This window comes from Catharus ustulatus, chromosome 1, assembly GCF_009819885.2.
Source record: "Catharus ustulatus isolate bCatUst1 chromosome 1, bCatUst1.pri.v2, whole genome shotgun sequence".
Classification (NCBI taxonomy): Eukaryota; Metazoa; Chordata; class Aves; order Passeriformes; family Turdidae; genus Catharus; species Catharus ustulatus.
Genome location: NC_046221.1, coordinates 58,218,243 through 58,237,406, shown reverse-complemented (window position 1 = coordinate 58,237,406; position 19,164 = coordinate 58,218,243). Strand labels below are relative to the sequence as shown.

The following is a 19,164-nucleotide window of genomic DNA, read 5'->3' as shown; positions in this document are numbered from 1 at the left end:
TGCAAAGCTTGTTTTGCTCTAGATCTGGGGTGCATATTGCTGGTAGACAAATACTACTTCATTCCCAGCCTTCTGATTTTCAGTTCAGCAAACAAAATTATTAAACCAAATCTGCTTATTTGGAATGGACTGTTTTTCTCAGGATTACTAAGCATCCACAGCTGCCATTGACTGAAGAAGCAGCAACAGCTCAGGAGCTATAAAAAAACTGGACCAGAAGCAACGGTGATTAAGTGTATAAAGAAGATACAAGGTTACCATTGACTCTTTCTATAAGCAATAAACAGATTGGACAATCTCAACTGTACAGTTCAGACCCTGAGATTTAGAATTTAAATTTCAGTGTCCTTTTGCTTCTCCACTTTAACAGTACTTGTATAAAGGAAAATTCACCTTCATCTTCAAATGATGACACAAATTAATGTTAGACATACACCACCAGAGAAGTGCACTGAAGCTGTGAGCACAGTTGCAACACTAATGGAAAAGAAGCATCTCTCTCTGTCCGGCTGTCAGTTATTCCACTTGGTTATTTAAAAAGTACATTACACAGCATCAGCTTTGTTGCTGGAGAAAATGAAGGTTTAGAGAAAACTATTTTTGCTATATGAAGAATCTGTGCATTTGAGATTTTGAAGAGCATTGTAAAGTGCTTGCTTCAAGTAGGAAGTAGTACAGGAACATTTAAATTTTTATTATGTTTTCTAAAAAATATTAAAAAAATCCATAGTAGGTATGTCTTCGTTATGAAGAATTTCTTCATCTCTGCATATCTAGTAGGAAGCTGTAGTAGGTGAAAATAACTTGGGCTGTGGGGACATCAGGCATAGAAGAGCTATGATAAATGCTCATTAGATTTTAGTGTGTTATAAAAATCTAAATGTATTCAAAATTCATATTCTAACTTTACATTCTAATGACATTTCTTAATTAAAAAATATAATGGGAGTCAGGAAAGTGACAAAGAAAAATAAGTGAGTATATACTAAAAGATCCACATTTAGACACACAACACAGTCATTGCTTTTAAGTTTTACACGCTCAACAAAACCATGTAAGAGAAAGTGATTTCCTCTGTGTGGCTTGTACTTCATCAGTAAAATCAATTAGCATTTACACAACCTTCTTCAGGATATACAACACACATACAGCAGATAGAATGGACTTCAGATTAAGTTTTCAAAAATGATCTTAGCATAGGAAATTATCAGCATTTCTATGTATCACACAGAACATAAAGACATCTATAAGTATGTCTATCAGGTCTGTAAGGATGATGATACTTGGATCTCTAGCTGGAATGGAAAGGCTCAATGGGAAAATTAAATATACTGCTATTTTAAATTTTAAAATAAAACTTAAAAAATAATTTTAGAATATTGTTTCATTTTTTTTTTTACAAATAAAAAATCTTCATCTGCAAACCTTGTTAATATATTTCATAATTTACCTTAATCTAAATGACATGATCAAAATAATGTATCTTTCCCTTAATTCTTAATAACAAGCTGAGGTTGGGACACTGTGTAGAAACTCCAGTGCATAAAATTTTACTATATAACTAACCATATATAGTTTAAGTCCTTTTTTCCTGAAGGACTTAAAAAATTACCACAACAGTGAAAGTCTAGAATATCGAGAATATTCTGTTTTCAATTGTTTGGTCAATGAACTAACCTGCATTAAAACAAAAGTTTTTTTAAAAAGATTGCATTTAATTTGCTGTCTAGATTTTTTTTTAAAACATTGGAATACAAATTCTTTAGTCACTCTACCCACAGCTATTCAACAGGCAGCCTAATTCTTTTCTTCCTGGGAATGCAATGGATTGGAACCGAATGGAAACTAATGCAGTTCATTGGTGCTAGAGAGCACCAATTCCCATCAAAATGCAAATGTATGTGTATAATTCCTATTGTGCCCTACAGATTTTTCCAGTACTAAAGTAAATGAGGTAAAGGGAAAAACTAAATCTCACTCATTCTGCAGTACCTAGCACTACCGGAAATTTCATAGTCTATAAGAACACCTGTGAAATGTGCACATACCCGCAAAAAACAGTCAGGAATTTTGAATGCTTGTGTTTTTTCCACTACTTGGTGAGTGCTATACAAATGCAAAAACTGTACATGGAAATTCTGATAATAGTCCCTCCATACTCCAATAAATTCTATGAAAGATTTGAAAGATTTTGTAGATATATTCTAATAATTTCTGAGTTTAAAAATTGGTGGAGAGAAGATCACATACAAAAGGTCACCTAAAAATGCATCTTCTGTGCTTCTTTTCCTGTTGAAATTTTAAAAACCATATCAATGCTGAGTTTGAAAACACTGATTTAATATGTATTTGTGGCTGTATCTGATCACAGAAATGTATCTTTAATAGAAATTAAACTCTTAACAAAAGGTGGCAAGAGGACAAGACTGAAAGGGCCTGGCAGAAGCTCCTGTATGCATGTCCAATAATTGTTTTGAAAAGAAAAAACAAATAAAAAATTACAAAAGCGGTTTACTTATTGTTGTAGGCTGGGGGAGGTTTTAGAAATTTTTCCCATTATTATGTTAAGCTAGCCGGGATGGCTCCCCTTTTAGCCGTTAAGAGCTGAAGACAAAAGGATGCCTGGGCGGGCCCTGATTTTCTCGGTGGCTGAAAGTGGAGTGCTGCTTTTGTCCTTCGGCGGGTGGGGGGACACTCGCAGCTCGCCGGCAGAGGAGAGAGGTTGCTTCTTCTCCGTGGTGAGATCAGGCTCCTTGGACTCGGACTGCAAAGAGCTTCCTGCTTCTGAGAAACAACGCCGAGAACCCACGGGACACCTACGGTGAGCAAGTTCTTCCCTCACCCTTTCTCCCACCTGGGACGGCCGGTGCCACCTCGCTCTCCTGCTCCTGCAGCAGCCGCGACTGAGAGGCTGCTCTGCCCTGCTCCATCGGGACTGTGCGGACGAGGAGGGGCATCGGTGACTGGAAAAAGGGACTGAGAGTGTTTCGTTCTGCTCTGTCACTGTTTTTTTTTTTTTTGTTCTCTTTCATATAGCTGATGCTGGTTTTGTTTGTCTAGTAAATATATCAGTAAAGAACTGTTATTCCCAACCCATACCTTCTTTTTTGTCTGAGAGTTCCTGAATTTCCTTTTCCTGGCAATACTGTCCCTTTAAACCAGGACACTTATTTACTTATTTTGCAGTGTAGACACAAAAAGCTGATTTTTTCACCTGTCACAAGGGAGTATTATAACACCGTTTTTGTGGGGAGTGGGTAACAAGAAATTAGTAACAATACTTGGAATCTCCAAAAGAGGATCCACTACGGCTGGCGGGGGAAAAGGAAAAAAAGTATGTTCAATTGTGTCAAATGAATTGCTGAGTGATGGTATCTGAACTGAGGAGATGGAAACTACTGGAAAGGAAGGACACAAAATGGAAATGACAGAAACAATTAAATGAGGTAGTCAGAACTTCTTAAAATGCTCTTAAATTAATGAGTCTTCATCAGTAAACAAATCTACCAGCTAAATTAACACCTGGAAGGTATTTTTTCTACAAAGAGAGGGTGGCAGAGATGAGAAGGAGAGAGAGGGAAGAATAGGGAGGACACAGAAGGGAAAATACAGGCATGACATCAGGAATTAAGTTATACTATAATCCTACATGTGTGCCAACTCTATTATATTCTTAATCAGAAAGTGCAATAATCATAAAAGGAAAGATTCATGGGAAGATTACAAATGCTAGTGTGGGATGAAAAGAACAGCTATTCAGAACTGTACCCATAGAAAACATTGCAGAGGTAAATATATTATTTCTCTCATAGAAATTGTTACAGTGACAAAATCTCTTTGAAACTGTACACATATTATTGTAGGAAGTTGATATTGTTCAAAGTATTCAATTTAATTGACTTACAGACTCATCCTGGAAATAATTTCTTAGGTGACAATCACTCCAAAAAAAACTAAGAGTCCACCATGGAATGCCTTAATTGAGCAAAACAGTTCTAGAGAGAGAATTCCAGAGAAAAGGGAAACAGTAAATCAGCAAGTTCAGTTACATATGATAAGGGATCTATACTGACCTACTGTACAAAACAACAACAGTGAAAAGAAAAAGTATTCAAAGGCAGATCCAGTGATACTTCATTCACTCATTTACTTATTTTTAGCTGAAACTCATTATTAATAGAGCAAGCTTTATACAGCTTCTGTAATAATTTAATCAAGGCATATTAATAAATAATTGTTCATTTTATAACTGGAGTCATTTCATAGCAAAAGTTCAAATGTAACTTTCATTTTCTGGCTACTACTTGAAGGTTTATAATGAAGCTGTATATAACCTGACTGTTTAGCAATTCATTAAGAATGCTGAACTCAGAAGTGCTACTGTGCCATCCTGTACCACTGCCTGTTTTAACTGCACTGTACACTGCTTTTCAGTCAAGTAAACAATTGTTCTTTCAAGTGACAAAAATGCATGGCTGCCCTCAAGGAGACATGCAATTTACTGCATCATTAAAGAAAAAGGTGTAGTCTAAGATATCAAAAGATTAGCAGTATGAAAATATCGACACTTAATTGTAGAAAAATGTAGAAATGATGGGAAAAAAATCCTCTTTAACAGTAATACATGAATAGAGATCCCATACAGACCTGGGACATGTCACATTTCAGAAAGCTCTACACAAACTCTCTACTCAAGAATGAATAAAAGACTCCTCCCACCAGCTACAACAAACCAAAACAGCCCAAGATGTTTCTAATGGTGATACTCCACAAAGTCCAGAAAATCAGCAGGTGAGTCCTTCTGCAAGAAAAATTGTCAAATCAAAATGAAGGTTTTAAGCCAGTACTTTTTTTGTTTTTTTCTATAGATGGTCCCTGAGACTTTCTACTTCACCTCCCTCCAGTGAGATCATCCTCTATTACCACAGAAATTAACGTGATGTTAAAAATAAGCATGGTGAGGCTATACTGTATGATTCGCTAAGCAAAGGGACTGAGAGTGTGTAGGGTTTCTCACACAGAAATTTGTAAAATACTAATGAAACACAAGAAATATGTAATCTATCTGCTTTAATAGATTTAAATCACTTATATCCCTTTTTCTTTATTTTATGCACATCCACTTGAGCTTATTTTAGTAAGACATTTGAACTCTGCCTGGTGCATGGTTTTGAGCCTTACCACTATGCTTGTAATTTTAACAGCACTTTTTCATTTCCATGTGATTTCCAGCATACAAAAAGCCATCTCCTCTAATTATCTCTACACTTTTGGAGACATTCTGCACTTAACTGCAGAGGTGTTGGAAAGCAAAACTACCAGTCTGATCCCAAGTCCGTCTCACAGCAGAATCTCATCAAGCTTGTATATAAACCTCAACATATGTAATGGTACAGTAATTTCTTTTTTCCCTGTATTTTATCCTTAGGGATTATGACGAATGCTTGTATTTAAATTTTGATATTACGGAAGTCTGGTCGTGTTTAGGCCAGTCAAAGCCAAGGTACCAATGACTGCAAACGATTTTTACCCATAAACCTTGTCTGGCACCCATCCACGGGAACCTTCCGAATCGCTCTTGTGCCGTGTGGAAGCGGAGGGAGCTGGGCGCACACACGGGACCGGCGCGGCTGCCGCAGGCGAGTCCCGCTGCTGCTCTTCAGCAGCGGCCGCGGCTCCCGGAGCTCGCCCGTGGCCGTTCCCTGGGGAATGCCGACCAATAAACCCGGGAATGAAACACAAAGCAGGCGGTGTCAGACCTACCTCTCCCCACACAGCCCTGAGTGAGCCGGCCTGCCCGATAAGGAGGGGCAAGGCGGAGAGCGAGCACTGCAGCACGACACACTACAGAGAACAGCCCCCCTCCCTTCGCTGCCTGCCGAGGAAAGGAGAAGCGGGGCGAGAGGGGGGCTGCTCCTTCGCATCGCCTCCTCGCCTTCCCTGAGCTGAACGGCTGTCACCCAGGCCGGCCCGGAGCTCCAGCAGCCCATCAGCTGCTGGGCCCCTGGCAGCGGAGCAGAGGGGAGCAGAGCACCGCAGAGCCAAGCGGATCGGAGCCGCGCGGAGCGAGCTCGGCCCCGCCCACCTCGGCTCCCCGCGGGCCCCGCAGCCGCACGCGCTCTGCGCACGCGGGCGTTCCGCCCTTCGCCCTCCCGTCCGTGGCGCCTGCGCGCTTCGCCCCCCGGCCTGTGCGGCGGCCGGGCAAGCGTGGTGGTTCTCGGTGCCAGCGTGGGTTGCCGTGCCTCCTGCGCTTCGGTTATCGGGCGCTCGTTCTGTCTCCCTGTGCTCAGCCCATTCTTCCTTCCACAGGGCCCTGCAGGCGGTTTGAAATTTACCGCAGTCTCTCACTCGAGTTCTCGATGTGGCCGTAAGCGCCCGGCGCTGAAGGGGAGGAGGCAAGAGCGCGGGGCGGGGAAAAGGAGGGCGGCCTGGAACGGGGCGGCTTGTCTGCTGCGGCTCCGGTTCCCCCTACCCCTCACGGGGAAGGGGTGGGAGGGTGCAGTGGAGAGGGTTAAATGAGGTAGCAGTTCCCTTTGCCGCGGCCTGTGGATGGTCTGTGTCTGGCGGGCGCTGTGGTTGCCCTGGGGCGGCTTTTGCCACTGTTCCCATCTCTCTGGGCGTAGGGAGTGAGGGAAGGAAGGAGCCTGAAGTGATTCCGGGATCCACAAACCCCTCACACCCCTGGAAGCGGTGGAGGGAAGAGTGAAACAATTCCCCGCCTCCCTCCTGAGGCGTCCCGGTTCTGCGGCAGGCTGGCCCGCAGGTAAGGCTCCCTGGGGCCCAGGCAGGGCAAGGGCGAGGGCCGGGAGGAGGAAGGGTGTCAGACACAAAACTCGGGCGACGAAGCGGGGCGGGAACCCGGTTCTTCAGGTTTGTAGCAGCGACTCAGCCGGAACTCGTCGGTCAGGTCGGCGAGCAGAAGGAGAAGCTCGGGGCGGCGGTGCGCGGCCCCTTCCGTGTGGCCGCGGCCAGACTCGGTGCGGGCGGACCAGGGAAGCGAGCCCTGCCGGGCCCGAGCCCTTCCGGCGGGGCTGCTGCCGCTCGCCGGGCGCGATCCCTGCTCCCGACCCGCGGGAAGCTGCCGTGCGCCCCTCGGGGGCTGAGTGGAAACGGCGGAACGAGGGAAAAAGGAGGATGTGCTGGAATCACAGCTGTGTGTATGTCGGTGCTTTTCTCTCTCCTACTTCCTCGGAGCACGTTACCACGCTTTCGCTCTTCCCGGATCAGTAGGGCGTGCCCCTTCTGCAGAGAGCTGGGAGTCGGTCACTCTTGCTGATGCTTGGTCGTTTGGGTTTTTTTATTTATTTCGGAGCAGTCTGTTTTATTTTTAGTATACTCGGCTGCTGTAATTGTAAGGACCTTGTTGAGGATGATAAGAGAGATGAGCACATTCATGAGTTTGGAAGGAGCCCTAAAACAGCTGCAGACTGTGATCTGTTCCATGTGTTTTAAGTGATTTTCAGTTTGAATCCTAGCATGACTCTTTGAAGGGCAGTGTTATGCATTTCACTGATAATAAAAATATTTTGTAGATGAGGTAGTACTGTATTGACTTTATATTATATACTCAGTGTTTTTCCTATTTTAGAGAGACCTACAGGCATTTTTTACTTGAAGTGAGGAAGGTCTAGGATCAATTTTCTCCCTTTAAGGTATCGTTAATAAGGATGAAACATCTTTGGAAATGTGGGGCAGGAGGTTTGTTACAAAGTGTAATATTAAATCAATGTTTTCCTGAGCTCCTTAAGTGTTCATTGTGTCTTGATTTTGAGATGATGTAATTAAATGTATTGCGGCCCAGAAACAGTTACTCTCTTCATCTGCTCCCCTGGTTAATGTAATTGCTTAGTGATGATGCAAGAATAGATAAAAGGTGCTTTAGCAGTACAAAATAGTTTGACGTTCATTACATCATTTTCCGATTGTTTCTTGTTACTTGGGTTTGGAGGTATTTAGCTTACTGTCAAGTCAGTCTTACCTGGACTGCATTCTTGACTGTAACTGGAAACCCATGAATACAAGACCGTTTTGTGAAATGTGTCAGGTGTAGCTTGTTGACCTAAACGCCAGTATTTCTTGTGAATTGACTCCAGAGGAGCTTTTTAAAAAGTCTTATTGTCTCAGAAGATGGCATAGTACTTTCATACATGTGAACTTTCAGAAAGTGCTGTTTAGACTCTGTGTAGTGGGGATCTGTAGAGCTTATTAAGGTCTAGATTTTCACATAGCACACAAGTTGGCATATGCATATACTAAAAAACCTAGATCAGTATCATATCTAATTGAATAGCTCTGGTATATAATGGCTTTGATACTGTGTTCTAGCTTGTAAGATCCTAATGTGAAGATGTGTGGTGATAGTGATGAGTTAGTGCAGTCCAGTAGCATTACAAAAATTATTAGAACTGCTTTCTGAGACAGTAATTCTATTTTATTATCTTAATATCTGGAAACTAGGCAACATGCAGTTGTAGGTAAGGGACAGTTTGTGTTTATACATTGCACGCCCTGCAAAATAGTTTATGTAAGTAACACTGTCTGCTTGTGAAGGTGATGTTAAAGTTCACATTTCCTTGAGCTAAGCTAGCAGTGTTAGATCTGCTTCAAGGGAAAAAGTGAAGAAGTATTTACCAAAGAAAGGGCAGGTGGACGTAAACGTTTCTAAGCCTACCGACTTTGCTACCAATAGCAGAGAACTGGTCAGCAGGAATGATGTCAGATGATAGTTTCCTCCAATTGCTGTTCCTTCTAAGGGATACCCAGGACAATTTCTTTCCCTTGCTGCAGTAGCTTTTCTTCATTGTACTGTAACTGTAGCATGAGTAGGAAAGAGTGTAGGAGTGTATTAAATTGGTAAGGGAAAAATATTTTAAATAGTTGCAGCTTGTTACAGAATGTGGGTTGTTACCATGGGGCTCTCCATTTTATTAAAAGTGGAGCCTCAATATAGCAGCAGTGTTTGGTTTTTTAATGAGCAATGACTCATTCTTTTGCAAAATAACAGAAAGGATACTCATTTTGCAAAAACTGACAGTATAAAAGTGATGATTGTTCCATTTTAGAATAAACACTTCTGGAAGATCCTTGTGTTTGGGTTTTTTTAGATTTTATTATGCATTTTCATAACTATTTAGTGCTCATTTTAGTACTGTGATCCCCTTACGTTTTAAAGTTCCATTTGATTTTTAGTTTATTCCTGGATCTTCAGTGTTTGTAGTAGCACTGATTCTGGAAAAGCCAATCTGTGTTACGCTGCTTCTCCAAAAGTTGTATGTGCTTTATACTGTGCCCAAGAGATCCTCTGGTGAGTCACCATTATAAGAGCTTTCCAGATGCTGCATGTAACTGATGATAATATCATGTATGTAATTTGCTTTGTGCAGTAATGGTATCTCCAGTTGCAGCTGTTGGCAGCTGGCTGGTGGAGAATTCACACTTCATAAAACAAGTTGCCACCACTTGGAATTGCAAGACGTTGTTTTGGAATTTTGGTAATTTGCAAAGACTGGTGAAGACCACCAAAGATAGCTTGGTGGGTCTGGAGGTGTCTTGTAGGATCTGTAGGATGCCTTTAGTACATTGACTGTCTTTACGTGTGCCAGTGCTAGCCAGGCAGTGTTACACTTCATGGATTCATCAGGCACTTGCAGACTCTTGCAAGCTGCATGATGGCTTTTTGGTTGTCTTAACTGGAAACTTTCTGTTGGTCTCTAACTTCATAACACCAACAGACTGAGGGATTTCAACTCCCTCTAAGGAATTGTAATTTTATTGCTAAATACCATGAATTCATAAGAAATTGTACTTCTCAGATTTTAAAATGGCAAGTAAACTGCAAATATACTGCATTAAGGGGGTGGATTGTGCAGTTGTTTAAAGAGTAAGATTTTTTTTTTTCCCTGAAAAAGCTGACATAAACTTGTCCACTCAGAGCAGAAGCTTTGTGCTATCAGTTTTTGAAGTGGGCCATGATTAGAGATGAACAACTTCTTAAAACAGAAACACTATTCATCAGCTGGAATAACTTTGCCTCCAATATAGTGGTAAGCACTGGAATCTTTTGGCAGATTGTAATTTTAGGCTTTTCTCAGTCTTCGTATTTTCCCTTTAATGTTAGGCCCTTTCAATCATAGTAGCAGCTCTTTTTTGGCAATAGTTCTTGTTTCAGTTAATATTCTGAAATAAGATATTATTTGAAATGAAAATTCCAAATGAGTCCATTAAAACTCAGTCTATTTCTTTCTCAGAGTGTTGAAACCTAATGTATTTCCCTCTTCCTACATGCCCCTTTGTTGGGTCATAGTCACCCTGTGATCATGCAACCCTTTGCCTTGTATGGGTGGTTTTGGACCTATGAGTGAACATATTAATTGCAAATAGAGTACCCATGTATGGGGTCTTTCTTCTGAGGAAGACTAGTGTCTGTCTTGCATAATTTTAAATTTTTCTTTGTCTGTTTGCTTTGTGTCCTTTAAAGTTTGCTTAGACAAAACACTGAAGATCAAGCAATCAGGGCTTTGGTTTCCAATATGATTACATTCCTTCTCAATTATAATTTACTAACACTTTTATATTCAGATTCTGTTTCTAAATGACATTAGTTCTGGAGCAGTGCTGTTCTTTTCTGTTGTTGAATCAATTATACGCAGATGGTGTCTGCACAGGTGAATTTTAGTGATCTTGTAGTCATGTCCAAAAGAGAGAAGGGGAGTTTTGGTCTGTTATTTATAGCCTGTTCACACTAAGGTATCTGGATCCTATGTATGTAATGCCAAGTATGCTGGCGTACACCCCAGCGTTTAGAGCAGGTGGTGCCGCTGAAGGTGGTGACTGATAGGTCCTGAGATTTTTTTTTCCTCTAAGACAAATCAGATTTTTTTCTAGTAACCAAAAAAGAAACAAGGAGAACCTTTAGTCAGAAGGTAACGTGAAGAAGACTAGACAGCAAAGACTTGTGGAAGAGATAAAATGTATATATGCCTGAAGTGAAGACAAATGAGAGGGCATTTGAAGGATTTAATCACAGATCTTCTGGTTTGTTTGGGGACTTCTGACACTTCAGTATTTTGGAATGAAATGCAACAGGATGTCACAACATACATCAGTTGTGTAATACAATGTGTAACCGTGCCTGTAGAATTAGGCACGTGATAGACGTGACTCAGGAATTTTGAACAGTAAATGAAGCAGATATTATAGTGTTCTTTCATTTTATATTAATCTTTCTAAACCATAAAAGCAAATAACCAACTTTTCTTTGTCTGGTTGTGTTTTGGTGTTCTCTTCAGTTATTTTTTATGAAAAATCTAATGTGACAGCCTGCATTAAACTCTTTATCCCATGTGGCAGCAAAATTCTTTATTCTGTGCAGCAAAATAACTTTTTGTGTAATCAGAAAGTTATTGAAGTGAAATATCTCAGAAGTATTTCTGCATGCATGTGAAGTATTGATATGTTATGTTTTCCTGAGAAGTGGCATCATGATATTTATAGTATTAGGATAATTAGCATAATAGCAATATGTCTAGGTTTCTGTAGTACCGAACATTATAACATACTCTGGCGTACATCAGCCTAATTAAGAGTTAAATGGAACGGAAGAAATTGTGACAAGACCCTTTAAGAAATTTTAAAACCTCTAATTAAAGAAAGCTTTTATTGAGGTTTAGTTTCAGAGTTAAGAACAATATAGTACTGTACATTTTATTTTAGAAGGATTCTTTGGAGGTCATCCTTTGCCCAAAGTGTTGTCAATTAAAAAAGGTTTTTCAGAGCCTTGTGTCGTTAAGTTTTTATCATCTTCTGGGATGGACATTTCACAGGCTGTCTAGACTGGTGTTTAACTGTTCTGTTCTTCAGCTCTAGGGTCCCCTATTTGCACGTGATTTCTGCTGGAGATGTGGACACTCTAGATTTGTGTGTACCTGTGCTGTTCTCTAATATGTTTCAAGAAGACTCCTTTACTTCAAACAAGTGATTCTGTCTAATTTCCTAGTTTCTGTTTAATGTAACGACAATTCTCTTGCTCTTCAACATGACTGGTTTTGCGCCCATACCCTGTCAGACAATTTTCGTTATTTGATTCACACACACAAAGATTCCCATCTTCACGTTTGTTATTATCCAGACCATTCTGCCAAGGGTGGGACTTGGCAAGTGCCCACCACTCTCACCTGTGTCACTAAACAGTGGCTCCACAGTTTTCTTAGTCTTTCTTCTGTTCCTGATGTCCTTAGAGTAGCCTTTCTTTGTCCTTATCAGCCTTTGCTAGTTTTGGCTTCAACTGAGCTTTGACTTTCTTAATTCCGACTTGTAGGCAAAGGCAACACCTCTGTATACCTTCGGGGTAATCAGTCCTGTTCTCTCTTGTGTTTGGGCTCAGTCAGGAGTTCTGTGCTCATTCTAGGTGAGAAGCATGGCAGATGGCTGGCATGATGCCACACTTGCCTTCTTCCACAGTGACTGAGATGAAGTGTGTTTACCTCATTTAAAGCATCAGCATCTAATTTTTATGAAATTACTACTCCGCAAATTAGTCCAGTTTACAACTGAACATAGCTATACTAAAATTAGCTATATTTTAACTATAACCCATTACACTCCCCAAATCAGTCTACCAGCTAAGAGCATTTCACTGAGTTAGCAAACCAAAGTTTGTTGTGTATTAGAAATGGTACATTGTGTAAAGGATGTCAACAAATGCAGTTCAAGCTTATGGTATGTGCAATTATTCTGCTGTTTTTACTTATGTGGTAAATCTGTTAAAAGAAATATGGTCTTTAATATGTCCAAACAATTTTGTGGTTAGTGACTTTTAGTAGATAGATTTGATTTCTTTTCTTATATGAGCCCCATTTATTGTAATGAACGTTTCATGATTTTTTCTTGTGGCTAGTGTATAACGTTAAAATCTTCTGTACTAGGGGTACTATTATTTTGTGTACATTTAACTTCTAATTTGGGCCCTATATGCTTTTAATATTTGAAATCAGCCAATTAGAGTTCTGAAAAGGGATGCAGATTTTTTGAGACATTCAGAATGCGGACAGCAACCTGTAGCTCTGAGATTAAACCTTTGCCATGGAGATCTCCAAACTGTTTGTGTATGTATTTATCTAAATTTGCCTGAGTACAAGACGTGAGCTTACTTGCTTGTTTTTAAGACTAAAAATACAGACTCTTACCAAACAAATTAGTAGTGACAATACTGAGCAGTTGAAGAATAGCAAAATACCTGTAAAATTTGAAGCAGAGTTAAAAATCTTTCTTGCAAGGAAAACAAAGGAGCAGTGGTATAGTGTTACTAAGGGTGGTAAAAAGGTGTAGAAGCTAAAATATAAGAGGAAAAAAAAGTCCTGTGATGCTACTTGTCTTTGAGTGCCAGAAAACACCCCAATATGTTGTGGCTTTGTGACTGCTGTGTAAAATTAACAAAGTAAAAAGCTCTGCTTGTATAAAAATACCTGTCACTTTGGGTTTTTTTTCCCGTCCTTCTCATTTGACTAAACTATAGTGAACTACTGAGTCTTTGCTAGTTAGAACCAGTAAGAAAGGTAGTTCTTGTAACAGTTCAGTTTCAAAAGAATAGCCAATACTAGTTACCTTTTAGATCTCTTCTTCCTGCAAATAGAAATTTTTATTATAACTAAGGTGTTTTCTCAAACCCCGTGTAGGATATTTACTTTGTCAAATAGCTGGACTACCACCAAATTCTAGTCTGACATCTGGGAGGACCTGGGTGTCTGGAAATAGGCTTTCTTTAGGATATTTGAAAAAAAAAAAACTAATATAGTTGTGTTTTTTGAGGGTTTTTTGTGTAACATATTTCTGATTGTGGCTATATGGGTTGTGTTTTATTTTGTTGGTCATATGTTGGTTTTATATGCTTGCAATTCGTAAGAGGTTTCTGGAGGAAAAGCAAGAAGGTATCATATGTATTCTGGGTATATGATGTGAGTATGTTTCTCTCCATTTTCCAATTTGAGAATCTTGTTCTTGTAGGCAAAAGAATAAGTTTTTTTTTGTGTAAAGATGTCTTTATTTCTGCTATACAGTTTCTGCTTTAGAAGTTCAATTCTAGCTCAGTTGCAACTGCGTGAGAAGAGCTGCGTCAGAATGTAAATAAACCACATCTTCCTACTTGGCTGCTTAGTAAAGTTTGTCTGCTGAGTCTTTTCTGTTTTGAGGAGAATTCTAATGATCATGTGAATTTACAGTAAATTCACGAATACAAGCCGCACTGAGTATAAGCCGCATCTCTGGGTGTTGGCAAATATTTCGTTTTTTGTCCATAAATAAGCCACACCCGAGTATAAGCCGCTCTGTTGTTCGCAGCGAGGACCCGCGTGCAACAAAGTTGCCAAATAGTAACAGAACGGCGGCAGGGCGGGGTTTACTGGCTCGGCTCAGGCTGTGCAGGCTCGGCCCACTAGGGGCTGCTGACGGGGCCAGGTAGCCCAGCCCAGCGCTGCCGCTCGGCGGGGCCACTGGGGGCCAGCCGCCGCTGCCACTGGGCTCGGTCACCACGGCCCGGCACTGCCCTGTGGTGGCAGGCAGGGACGGAGCCCCCCCCCCGCTCCCGTGGCGGCGGCGGACGGGGACGAAGCCCCCCGCCGCCTCCCCGAGCTGCGGCAGTGACGGCCTGGGTCCCCCGCCGCCTCCCCGAGCCGTGGCAGGGGCGGCCCGGGTCCCTCCCCTCCTCCCTGGGCCGCGGCAGGGGTGGCCCGGGTCCCCTGCCGCCTCCCAGAGCCACGACAGTGGCGACGCGGCTCCTCCGCTGCCTCCCAGAGCCGCGACCATGGCGGCCCGGGTTCCTCCTCTCCTCCCCGGGCCGCGGCAATGGCGGCGCGGGGCCCACCCCGTCTCTTCCCCGGGCTGTGGCAGAGGAGGGAAGGAAAGACCTCTCCCTCCTCTCTCCCCGCCCCCCGTGCTGCCTGCAGGCAGCCAGGCTCCACCCGCGGTGCAACAGAGTAGCGATTTGTAACAATCGCAAAATGCCGACTTTGCAGCTGCTCGGCTCAGCACTCTGGCAGGCACTTCTGAGGTTGTAAATGTCAGAAAATTATTCACATATTAACCGCTCCTGATTATTAGCCGCATTTCCGGTTTAGGAGCAAAATCTTAGTCAAATTGGTGTGGCTTGTATTCGTGAAATTACTGTACTTCTTGAACACTTTGTTGTCTATAGGTTGTTTGGTGGTTTTTTTCCACATCCATAACTTAGAAGTATAACTCTTTTTTTAAGAGTTACATAAATTGACAGACAACAGAGGTATCCTTTTTGAGTCAGGAGCAGTTTACAGTTGTGCCTGACTTTGAAGCTGTAGGTAAACTGATGGGTTCTGTTCAGTAGAAAAATTCTACACATGCACCTTGAAGGATGCAGTGGTGTTCTGTAAAGCTGCCACAAGCTTTTGATAAAGTTTTACCATTACATGCCGATGGAGTGTAGATTTCTTGAGTATTATGTAGCTAAAGATTGGAAAACTTAGGACATTTAGGAGTCTTAAGTTGGCTGATTATATTTATTTCCAGATCTTAATTAAAACTGAGCTTTTTCCTGTCTGTGTTTTCACATACAGATTCAGAGAATAAAAATGGGAACTCCTGGATCAGGACGGAAGAGAACTCCAGTGAAAGACAGGTTTTCTGCAGAAGATGAAGCTCTAAGCAACATTGCCAGAGAGGTTTGCTAATTTTAAAGTGCCTTTAATTCAGAAATGGGGATGAAAGTAATGTCATTATATAGGAAGAGTTAATTTTTTTAAAAAATATGACAATTAATAGACACTAAGAGAATTATTGATCAAAAATCACATTAACTGAAATGTCACCATAGTGAGATATTAACTGTATGACTAGTGTAACTTCCCAGATTTGCACTTAAGCCTAGCAGCTATTTCTACAGATGCTTATATGCTTGAAGATAAATGAAAAATCCAGGTGGTATCTCAAGTGTAAAATTACAAAAACATACACATTTATCCTATTACAGTGTGTAGTATTCTTAAGATGGTAAGCATAGTGGATTAGTGTTGAATGTGTAGTAGTTGTTATTAAAATATATTTGTAATAGAATCTATTTCAAATGTGAGAAGTCGCATTTGTTTCCAAATAAGCCTAATCTGTACACTGTACCAGGAATTTCACGACCTGAAAGAAAGAGGGCTGGAGATAACCAGTGAAACGTGCAGTTAACAAGAAGTTGATACAAAGGGGAATTTTTTCCCACTGCATATAGGCAGTTGGAATTTAAAGTCTTAGAACTGTCTGTTTGGACCAGAGTTTTTCCGGATGGAAATACTGTGATTAGAGAACAAAAGCCTTAATGCTGTTTGTACACAAGTGGATCCAGGTTCTTTGGGGCTACATTGTTTACAAAGCTGCTTGCCCTAGTTGACATAAACAAGTGCAAAATGCAGGTTCTAATTGGCTTTGTAATGTAAATGGTTGTCTGTGTATGTGTATGTAAGACAAAATAGGCAGGTTATAGGTCTCTGAAGAGAAAGCTTCTTTAGGCATTTTCAAGTGTATCTGTCATAGACTGTAGGCAAAATGTAGGCTTTGTCAGTAAAAAAACTGCAACTTTAGTTGGTAACTTTTCAGAAAGTCATGTTTACAGTCACGTTCTCGTTCTAATGAAGGTCTCACTCTATCAGCCAAGTTCTGTGTGGGACTCTGCATCATGTATGATCTCAGTCATCAAGGTCCATCTCTCATTTTGGGGGAAAAAAACTGAACAAAAATGAAAGAATATGGCCTTAAATTTCTTTGAGTATATGCATTCTTCCATAGCATCAACTTGTCGTTTAACTTAGAAAAGGATTTCAATAGCAAGATGTAATACTTACTATCTTACTTAAAATTACTGTTGGGCTTTGTTCTCTTACATCCCATCATTTTAGAATACATTGTTTACTAGAATTGAATTGAGTCCTGTAATCCCCATGTCTTCTCTGGAAAATCTTCCTAAAGGTGTTCTAGGTATTAAGGGATGGTAAACAGAATATGTGAAAACAAAAGTCTGCATTCAGGATGATCTGCATGGTCGAACTGCATTAAAAGTGCTCTGGGATTCAGAGCAGTCACAAAATGGCACTAGGAAGTATTGGAATTTGTAATACAAAGAACTCTAGTAAAGTGACTCTGATGTAGGTATGACAATTCAGGGTGGTTTTTCTCTAAAAGCTGAGATTTCAGAAAGTGACACTTTTGATTTGACAAAGTTGTGATTTTCTTTTTCTATGGCATGTTTCAAAAAAAAGGTAACTTCCTCTTAGTAGCAGTAAACCTTGCTTTCTAGGATTTGGTTTAAAGAATTCTTTGTCACTGATCCACTAAGTTCATTTCCGTATAGTAATTTTTCTGTACTGGTTGAATCTGATGTCATTTTATATAAAAATATTTAATGGAAGATAAGGGCACTATTGTTGGATCTGAGGTTCCTGGTCAGACTGCTTCCTCATTGGTATTTCTTCATGTTTTTTTCCCTCTTTCCTCTGCATCAGAAAACTTTTTTCTTCTGTTGACTGTCCCCTCCTCTTTATTTCTTGTACTTACACTAATTTCAAGACTATAAGGCGCACCCTTTTGACTAAAATTTTGGTCCGAACCTGGAAGCGCGCCTTATAGTCCGGTGTGCCTTATATATGGACAAAGTTCAGAAATTTGCCAACCCAGTAGTGCGAGCCTGCAACAGCCCCGAGCCAAGCAGAGCCCGCCCGGCGGCGGCATCAGGGCAGCGCCAGCACGGGGCGAGCCCGGTGGCAGCAGAGCAGGGGGGAAAGCCGGTGGCATCGGGGCAGCACCGGTGCAGGACGAGCCCGGCGGCATCGGGGCCGTGCCGGGCCGGGGCTGCGCTGGTGTGGGGCGAGCCCAGTGGCATCGGGGCCATACTTTCATGGTGGGGGGAAAGTGCGGGGCGCAGCCTGGGCAGGGGCGAAAAACCGCTGGCATCGGGGCCGCGCCGGCGCGGGGAAAAAGCCTGGTGGGGCATGGGGCACCTGGAGCGCCAGCGGGGCGCAGAGCTCCCAGAGCTGCCAGAGCGCTGGGGTGGCGCGGGGAGGGAGGGAGCGGGCTGCTGCAGAAGCCGCGAACCGCGGCCACCCCGAACCAACCCAGAAGTGCATGCCGCGGCTGCGCCACAGCGGCCCCAAGCCACCGTGGCCCTGAGCCGCCCTGAACCACTGCGAGCCATGGTCGTCCCTAACCGTGCCTTGCCAGCCAGCGCCGGGGGCAGGCAAGAGTGCCGGGGCCGATGCATGGGGAGGACGCTTGGGGCTGCGTTTAAAGGCTATACCAATCTGTGAAAAATGTTTGCAAATTGAGCACCTGCCAGTAAACCCCACAATTACGCGATTCTGTTAGTAATTCGTTACTTTGTTGCTCACGGCACGGATCTTCGCGGCAAAAAAAAAGTGCACCTTATAGTCCGGTGCGCCTTATATAATGTACGAAGTTGCGGAATTTGCTGATTCCCGGAGATGCGCCTTATAATCCGGTGAACCTTATGGTTGTGAAATTACTGTAATTTCTGTTATGTAGAGACCTCTTCCACATCTTTTCCTTGGTGTGGGACTGTGCCTTGAGACAAGTGTTTGTACAATGTCTCTGGGATACACACAAATATGCTAAAACATTACCACTGGAGTGAATTTCTGCCTTATTCCAAGAACTTTTGAGTTACTAAACCTTTTTCTTAGGGACTTACTTTTTATACTATGGTGTATTGTTTTTCCTGGCATTGAATTTCCTTGCTCACTGGAACTGAGGAAGAGTAGAGGTGATATCCAGGGACAGGGATCTATCTGTGCATCCTTTCCTGGAAGCAATGCACTCTCCCTATTTCACACTGTCTGAAGTGAAATTACTTGCAGTTGATCAGTGTGTCAGTCTTATCTTGGTACAACAGTTCATTATGCTTTTTTCAAAACCTGCAGGAGCAGGTGTAGATATATTGTCCATGCGTTCCCTGCAAGGAAGTAAAGGAACCGTGGGTGTAAAAGCACCCAGCTATGTTAAAATGGAGTAGTGATGAGTGTATTCTAATTATAGCAAGGTTAATTTGAAGTCAGCTTATTGCTTAAAAGAAAAAAAAAGCTTATCTCCTGAAAATACAGAGTTCCTTTATACGACCTTTAGGTTCTTTCTCTAGCTTTTGTAATA

The 19,164-nt window shown here is 41.8% G+C and overlaps 1 protein-coding gene across 10 annotated transcripts in view; it reads left to right on the top strand.

Moving 5' to 3' along the window:
* Positions 1-6,163: 6,163 nt before the first annotated feature.
* Positions 6,164-19,164, top strand: part of LRRFIP2 (LRR binding FLII interacting protein 2) — a 63,391-nt gene continuing 50,390 nt past the window's right edge. For 7 of the 10 annotated variants that reach the window (XM_033061093.1, XM_033061103.1, XM_033061074.1 and 4 more), the window contains exons 1-2: positions 6,402-6,763; positions 15,582-15,686. In XM_033061093.1, the coding sequence (XP_032916984.1) occupies positions 15,597-15,686 (90 nt within the window). In that variant the 5' untranslated portion in view covers positions 6,402-6,763; positions 15,582-15,596. The other 3 variants (XM_033061057.1, XM_033061121.2, XM_033061064.1) reach the window with 3 other exon arrangements.